The sequence below is a fragment of the Mercenaria mercenaria genome, unplaced genomic scaffold (genome assembly GCF_021730395.1).
Source record: "Mercenaria mercenaria strain notata unplaced genomic scaffold, MADL_Memer_1 contig_3401, whole genome shotgun sequence".
NCBI lineage: Eukaryota > Metazoa > Mollusca > Bivalvia > Venerida > Veneridae > Mercenaria > Mercenaria mercenaria.
This window is the reverse complement of record NW_026461535.1, coordinates 59,370-68,467: the sequence shown is the minus strand read 5'-3', so window position 1 is coordinate 68,467 and position 9,098 is coordinate 59,370. Positions and strand designations below refer to the sequence as shown.

At 35.5% G+C, this 9,098-nt stretch overlaps 1 protein-coding gene across 1 annotated transcript; it reads left to right on the top strand.

Moving 5' to 3' along the window:
- Nucleotides 1-3,892: 3,892 nt before the first annotated feature.
- Nucleotides 3,893-8,254, top strand: LOC123550123 (uncharacterized). Its single transcript, XM_045338562.2, has 3 exons — nt 3,893-4,008; nt 5,891-6,015; nt 6,893-8,254. The coding sequence occupies exons 1-3, from the start codon at nt 3,953-3,955 to the stop codon at nt 7,591-7,593; spliced, it is 882 nt and encodes a 293-aa protein (XP_045194497.2). The 5' UTR covers nt 3,893-3,952; the 3' UTR covers nt 7,594-8,254.
- Nucleotides 8,255-9,098: the final 844 nt, after the last annotated feature.

Below are 9,098 nucleotides of genomic sequence, written 5' to 3'. Positions count from 1 at the left end.
CCGTACTAGCCGCAAATGCACTATGTTGGTGTTCTCATGGTGCGGCTCATTTCATCACCTCTCATGACGCTATCAAACTGAGTCTGCCATCATTTTGCTAAGATCTTCTTACAAATTTGATTTTATTTACAAGGATATAAGCTATGGTATATTTACTATGGTAAATCTAGCTTACAACCATCGTAAATATGTTGAGACATAATATATCGTAAGTTTATTGACGTAAGATACATCATTCTCTTCTGTCAACCGATGCTTACCTAATTATATGCAAGTACCTTTTTCTTTCTCATCACCAAATCCACTCATCAGCTGCAAAATCTTTGGTCTGTAGTTTCTGTATATGTAACTATATGTTTTGACAACATCGTTTATGTTAAACAGACATATCATTGAGTACTTTCCATGTCTCTTGGAAACATAACTGTATTTGTTACATAATGTTATATTTTATCATGTTAGTTTATGTATATATGTATATATAATAAATAAAGCTATATTTCCCAAATTTGCAACGTTCTTTCAACCTTTCTAATATTCATTGTTCATGACAGCCTTTGCAATTACTCAAGAAAGCACACCTGTAATATTTTTTTTGTTTTCTTTATTGAGTTACTGAAACGATGCAGTCGAATTACCGACAGTACACTTAAAGAATGAACACTATGGGTGTTAGAAATTTCAAAATAAGTCAAACATTTCAATATTCCTGAACTGCCAAAACAGAATAATCTGTGTTCTAGGCGTAAGTCACGGTCTTAAAAAATTAATTTTACATATAGGTCAGATTTATATACACTGTAATTATAAAATCCGAGAACAAATAGTGGGTCAGGCCTTGTTCATACGATGATAGTAAATGTTGATTAGAATGTAAGTGCTAATTCTACGGAAGCGTGAAAGTGCTATTTATACGCTTCATTTGTGTTTCGGGAATAAGCAGATTTCGAAGATTGAATAAAGAAAGGAAAACCTTTGTCAAGGAGTCGGTAGTGTTTTCGTGTATAATGCATTCATTAACTGACTTTGCATGCCAACCCCTAGTTTTGGGACAGTGTCATACCACTGATAAAACAGGGATGTTCTAAACTAAACACAAAGCCTAACAGTTTGAATTTATAGTACTTACTTGTGGCTTACAAACCAATTTTGTGATTTTACTTTGTGCGTTTCAATCTGAATACTAGTATTTACAGCTCATTCATTTATACAGATTTACTATTTACCTACTGTCGCTTAGTGCAAAAATATTATTTTCTTATTGTTGTTGGCCACGTTACCTTAGAAAGTAATAACTGGATCATTGATCGAGGCCGCGCTCATATTGAATAGGTAAAGTATATGCGCGCTGGGGAAAATATTTCATGATGGACCTGTGAATTCTTTACTTATGGGTGAAACAGGTCTCATAAGCGTAAATACGACTAGCTTCTACTGATTATAAAACATACCGTACGATTTGTTGTGAATTAACTGTTGTTGTACTTTTAGTAGTTCAACCGCCACCCTTGTTTAAGAGCAACATTTAAAAAACACGTTTTTTTTTTCATCCTCAAGTAATAAGTAAGTAGACTCGCCAAGTTTAATCAATCTAGACGCATAATCTAACTCTATACATAGAGCGCCTACTTCACCCGATTTACATTCGGAATATTTTCACGCGTTTCGGGCTTTATCGTATGTTTAACATGGGATTTTTGAACCGTCCAAAGATGTTGGAAATGTTTGTCAGACAATTGTGCTTTGTTGAAATTTAACCAAACACAAGTTTACCTGCATAAACAGAAAGCGTGATATGTCACCATGCGCGGATCCAGAGGGGAGGGGGGGGGGAACCGGGGGTCCGGACCCCCTCTGGAAAATCTTTAAAAAAGGAATGAAGACAAGAAGGAAAGAAAATGTTTTTCGATAAAGGCAACATTACGACTGCATGTAAAGTATATGCGGCTGCTGCTACATACGACCTCGACATAATTCTAATATTTATCTAAAAGAAACTAAGAATTTTACCTTCAAGAAAGCTTGATTTTATCATTTTCCCAAATTAACAGGTTAGTCCATAAAACTGTCCCAGAATGCAAAAAAATGAAGTGCTAAATTTCAAAATTTCCAGGGATGGGGGAGGGTCAGGGGATCGGACCCCCTCTTAGAAAATTGGCTGTGTCCGTGCATGGTCACTATACCTGTCCAGTACTGGACATTATGGTAAACGCTTCTTTCCTGCACAAATGACAACTTCGCAACTTCTGTCCGGTTTGTACAAATTTCTGGCCGCGATAAACCATTTGACTTGTTTTCTACTTAAATGGCATGTACGTACATCTAATCAATTCACTGCCTGTAAAATGAAGCTATGCATTTTAAAGAAAATTAACACAGTCACAGTCTGAACCAAAGCATTCTCGTTTTTTCCCTTTATTGTACTCAGTATTTGTCTTGATTATTGATCTGACGGTGATGATTTGTATTGCAATGACCACGTGTGACATTAATTAAAGAATACACCGTGTGTCGAGCCTGCATATATATGTTTTATAGTTTTTTCATGTATTCATATATTGAACGTTAATGGTAAAAATAAAGATGGAGTTTAAAAACGTTATGACGAATGTTAACATATATATTTTAAAACGAAAATAAATGACACATTCTTCGAAATGACGACCTGTTTTATATATGACACAATAATTAAACTTAGAATAAATCATTCATATGTAATTGCTAATAAGATTTGTCTGCTAATCGTGGATCGTTCATGCAGTTAATAGAACCATACATGTGGTAAGAAAATTTAGAATACCTAGAAATCTATGTATTTTAGTGGAATGAACTAGATTGTCAACACATGCATTTCTTTTCAAATTTTGAACAATATATGATTAGTGTATATGTTATTCTAACATTTTTAAGATTTACTTTTATATTAACAAAGAAGGGTGTTACCTTGTATTGTCTTGTCGATTAAAACACGTTTCGCAAAATGACCTACTTTTGGCTGTTCCGGTTTACTACGTCCATTTACGCCTAAAAGAGATTCCAGATTAGTATCCCTTCCTGGTGTAATTTAGTTTTGCGTGCTTTGTTGGCAAATAAAACACTTTTTTTTTCGTTCAGATACGTGGTAATTAGATGGATTAATATAGGTTTTAATTAGATAGATTACTATGCATCTGAATTCAAAACCGTGTTTTATTTGCCAACAATGCAAATCACGCAAAACTAAAATGTATTTCCCAATTATAATCGACTGCGAACATTTCAATTTTTTGGGCATATTTTGTTAAGGGTCTGCAAGAGTTGTCTTTCCTGTGGTTATTGCTACCACGAGCAAGATGATTTCCAGTGATATATTCTTTTTCACAGAATAGTTCAAATAATGAAATAAATAAATAACCAGATACTTTTCTTTTAAGGAATATTTTATTATAGTAGCTTATGATTTTTTCGCACGCGAGCCATTATACCCCGTGGTGTAAGACGCGGTTTTCCAGCATAGACAAAACACGGAGAAATCTTGTCCTGGATTATATATATAAAAAAGATAAAGCCTTTTAATAAAGTTTCAAAGTTGTTCGTTTTAGAGAGTTTCTGTTTTGGGGCTGTTGGTCTTTTGTTCCTTAGAAAAATCAACTATTAACATTTCCTAAATTTACGCTGGTGCAAAATACCTTAAACGATAATTCTGCTTAAATTCTGATTGCCATATCTTTAACATCTCGACGAAGTGCTTCATTATGCCACTTAAAAATGTATGTGGCACACTGCAGTTGCCCATCGCCACACTGCCGCAATAAACAATAGGTAGTGGCACAGCATCCTCTTGTTCGTTAACTTCCGTATTCTGTTGTCGGCTATTTCCGGCGTGACGTCGACGTCATGACGACACAATTAACCATATAACAACCGAAACTGCAGTACTGCAACACAGTATGATCGGAATCTGAACAATATTATGGATAAATCTTCGGATGGTTTACCGATATCATCTCAAAATTCTTCAACTACAAGGTAAAATTATTTACAAGCATTCGCGCATAGCCTACCATTTAATTTGAACCGTGCGAATCAGAACACTTAAATCAAGATATATATTATGAAAGTTGCGGCGTGTTCTGATATCATTGTTTGTATTCTTTACTTTTAATTAACATATTTTCAGGTAAAGGTCTGATGTGCCAAGTCTACAATTCCGTCATTACGAAAATTAAAAGAATGAACAGTCAAAAATCATTTGATAAATACATAAGCATACTGCAGCAATTTTAGCCATCCTTCGATAAAAATGTCTTTCCTGCGGATTTTATCGGGTACATCGATTAAACCTGAAGTTCTAAGTGTCACAAATCAGCAAAAATCCCTGTTACTTCATTGTATTTACAATAAAAATCAATTTTAACATCTTAACCTCGCAGCATATATTTATAAAAAAAGATAAGTAGTTCTCTCGTTTATATCTTCAGATCTTACCTTCAGATCTGTCTGTGAATGTTTTTCAAGAGTTTTGTTATCATCATCATCATCATCATCATCATCAGAATCATCATCATCATCAGAATCATTATTATTATTATTATTATTTCTATCATAAGTTAGAGTGAGAGATGTAAAACAGTGTTTAATCATTGTTGTTTTGTGTCAAGGGGTGGGGTTGAGGGAGGGGGTTGTGCGTATGTGCTGGATATGCGGGAATCTAAGAGACACTATAAGGTATTAGTGTAAAAAAATGGAAGGGGGCATAACATGGGTTTTTGTTAGTGTGTGGGGGGAGGGGTGGGGGGGGGGGGGGAAGGGCTACCGGGAATACTAAGATGGGTGTGGTCGTGGACGGGATGGGGCAGCGGAATGAGGATTAATCATATTCAATATGAGATATAAGTATACGTGACAGACGTTAAAAAATCAAAGTATTTTTTGTTTTTGGAAGACGGACACATGGTGGGGTCTGGAGTAGGGTTAGATATAGTGGGTGGATGATGCAGGATACTAAACCAACATATACACAAACGATATTTAATATATATATATCAAGCGTAAGAATAATGTAAACACACTTTCTGTGAGATGGGATAGAAATCGGGTAGGAGGTAGTTGGGGAGAAGTGAATAGGAAGTAATAGGTCGGTAGGGTGCGAGTGTAGAAGAAGCGGAGGTAGGAATAAGAAGGGTGTGATGAATGACAGGACTAAGAAACAATACGAGTTATAAGTCAAATTGAGAAGAGAGCCGTACAATTTCCAGTAGTCAAGCTTACATGTTCTGCACAGTCAAGTTAAGCAATAATAAGTAGCACAGACATTTAAAAATATGATACATTTATAAATAAATACTTTTATTATATACCTATATAAAGTCTTTCAAAAATGCAGCTTGTATTTCACAAGTGAATATGAACAGGCAGAAAAAAAGTCCGTATTGTTCCTTTTGTATTGTGTGTTGTGGGACTATTTTCATTTAATTTGCATGACCTGATACAGTTCTATAATGAGCGCACACAAAAACCATGCATTTTTATTTCCACATCGACAAACATTTTAGATTAATCGATAACAAAACAATAAACAAATAGGTGGAGGTATATAATGAAAGGCTTATTTCAACAGCAGCTTGATCTGGGATTTTGCATTCGCTTGCGCGCCTCGTGAGATCCGATCTGGCAAAATCCACTCGAATCGAATACAGCATCCCAGATCGAGCTACTATTATAATAACCCTACTCGATCGAAAACATCATTATTTCATAATAAGATATTCATCACATAAAATGAATATTAAAACGAAACTAATATTTATAAAAAATGAAATTGAGAATATTGAATATACATGTAGAATATTGCAACAATTGAAATGCCATTGTCCTACTGAACTTATTTAATCCTGTATATTTGATTTAGTGCGGACCCTCACAGACCCGAGACTGATGCAACACAGCATGATGATTTGTTTTTACCGTCTCTACAAACTGGAGCTGGGATCCCCGCATTATTTTTGACCTCTGCTAAGGATTTGCATGTACCTGGTATATATTTTACCTTACTTTTATATCTGTGAGTCTACCATTCGAATTTAATTGTTAGCATTGTGATAGTTAAAGATTCGTAAGAATGAAGCAGCAGAATTACCTATTAAACAATTTAAATAAGTTTTATGTTCATATGCAAACTTGTATGTTTGTCATTTGAACAAAACGTCCATCTGGTTGGACTGTCCCTCTGAAAGTGGCCACTCAAGATGACTTTTTCAAGTGAGAATTCCTTAAAATTGTGAATAAAAGGATGCAGTCTTTAATAGCTTTGATTGTTTGGTAAAAGTTACAGCAAAATCTCTTTTTTTTTCTCTCTTTTTTTTAACAGAAACCATAATTTAGCTATGTTTCGTGGGATAATTGTTACCTTCACGGTGCAATCAATTTTTGATACTATCTTTCAATTCGCCCACATATTTCATATCACAGTCGAAAGTAGAAAACCATGATACAATCCTAAATTTTACTGCATAATTCTAAAAAAGTTTTCTTGCAAATCGGTTCTGTATAACTATTCAGTCCGGCTCATTCTAATATAAACAAATTTTAACTTAAATATACCCTAAGTTTTCCAAAGTTATTTAAAACAACGCGAATATCTCTGTTATCATACTTTGATAAGGACTTGAGTTAGCTACCCTTCAATTGAAATATATGTATACATTTTCTTCGAACAATTCCAGTATGTTTTCAATATTAAAGCAAGCAAATTAGTGGTCATTGAATTATAAGTCTATGTTTACAAATGCTGTATAGTGGAAAGATAACTATTTAAAACAATATAGGAACGCATCATGATTTTTATTTATAATATTCGAAACAAGATTTTTTAAAAATAAAAATCTAAACGCATTGACGTTCTGTTCTTCAGGATCAGTCAGTTCTGGCCGTGAATGCATACCAGACGACCTGACACGTGGCGTCAAACGGAAATATGATGAATACAAAAACGACACATGTACATACACACGACAAAAAGCATGCCGTTATACGCATACTGCAATCCCTCGTGGAGTAAAACGTAAATTTGCTTCTGATCATTCAGAGCAACCAAGAAAAAGATTTAGAGCGGCACCACCGGAAGTGAAACTCGTGCAACCTGAAACTGAAAATGAACCTTCGGTTTCAAACAGCATTTCTGGTGATGGCAGCAAAAGCAATGACAGTTCTGACACTTATTCTGACTCTGCAGAGGCTAAAGGCATTTCACATTCGCAGCCTGTAGAGGGCGCTTCAAAAGATATATCAGACGAGCAGTCACGCGACGCACAAAGCGAGCAATCTGACGACGAGATTTCATGTCCAAGATCCTGCGTTTGTAACATCGGCTACAGCAGGATGCCCGAACCGATTGAACGCGATTTTCCGACAGCAATACCCTTATACCGATGCTTGCTTATTCGCCGTTTATACAGCCTGTCCAACATGCAATACACGTGCTGTCAGTCTCGATGTGTAAGAAGGTACCCACGAGAAAGCGCCATGCGCGTCAGTTTGCGTCATATGACCGAGGACTATTATGATTCAGATCTACGCGTCACCAGATACTCGTGGGGTGAGTGGAAGGAGTGACTTTGGAATGCCTTGTTTTAAGTCGACAACTGATATTTTTGATTATTTTGGATTGCTTATTTTAAAGAAAAGATAGCATATATTATGAATCAGATCTACGCGTCACTAGATACTCGCGGGGCGAGTGGAAAGACTGACCTGGCACTTCATTATTTAAGACGACAACTGATATTTTTGACTATTTATAAACACTTACTAAGAAAGCGACATGATGAAACTTAAATGAAAAGAAATAATCATTTCATCAGTATTTTCCATGTACCTTCCTTTTCAAAACAGACCAAGTATTGCATATGACATATTGTGTGAGTACTGTCTGCACTTTTAAATGTTTTTTTTTTCTACTTGTCAATTTCAAATGTTAAGGAGTGACCTTGAATTTTATCGTTTTAAGTCGACAATTGATATTTTCTGGGAAAGAGGTCATTGCTCTAGATAGGTTTTTTTATTATTATTTATGATGACTTATTAGGAAAACGACAAGTTATGATTATTTCACCAGTGATTTTCCATTTACTTTTCTTTTCAAAATAGACCCCCTTATGACATTTTGTGAAAGGACAGTTCGCATATGGAGACACGACACGCAATATTTAAAAGTGTTAAATACTCGTGTCAATTTCAAATGTAAATTATCACTTTAAAAACAATAAAACATGGGCTCTCCCATGCAATTTTGTCTTTCTTTCACTTCGTCTTCAGAAGACAAATGGGCATGTTGGATAGAGATTGCAAAACGTGTCGCACCAGTATAACTTCTCCCCTTTGATATATGGAAGGACACGCGCTTTTGTGAATTTCTCCGCAAAGTTAAGCTATGGTTTTAAGTTTATCCCTTTCCAAGTCAATCAAGATATAAAACAACTGTCATAAACAATACACTTCAATGTTTACAATCAATGTACATCAGTCATAGCTGACTGATCTGGTGTACCTAACAGGGGCGTAGGGACGATTTGAGCATTGGGGCGGCGAAGGGGGTGGGTCTGGGAGGTGGGGTCCCCCTCCTATGAATGGGGTCCGGGAAAATTTTGCATATAGCTAGAGTAAATGGTGCAATCTGGCGACTTCTTGGACTGCTCAGTATCTGTTGAACATACTCGTTTCTTTTTTCGAGTTTTCACCCCTATTTACAGTTTACTATGTTTAAACACTGTAATGGCGGCACGATGTTAGATAGGACAATGTCTTGACAGGGTAAAACCAGTAATTAATCTAAGTAGGGGATCGAGCACAATACCCTGACTTAAAGGGGTAACCCAATCCTTGTGGCATTTTAGTCATTAAATGGCATTATAAAGGTAAAACGCAGTTCCCTGTTTAGGGTTGAATGAACGAAGTTCGGGGTTCTTTTAACCAAATGATCGATTTGGAAATGCAAAATTACGAGGCTGATTGGCCTTTTATATTTTTATGTAGAAGCTGTAATACTTGGTAATTTAATTAGATCTGTAAAATATATGAGGACTTTTCTACATTTTATGCGTTGAATTTATTCATTATGA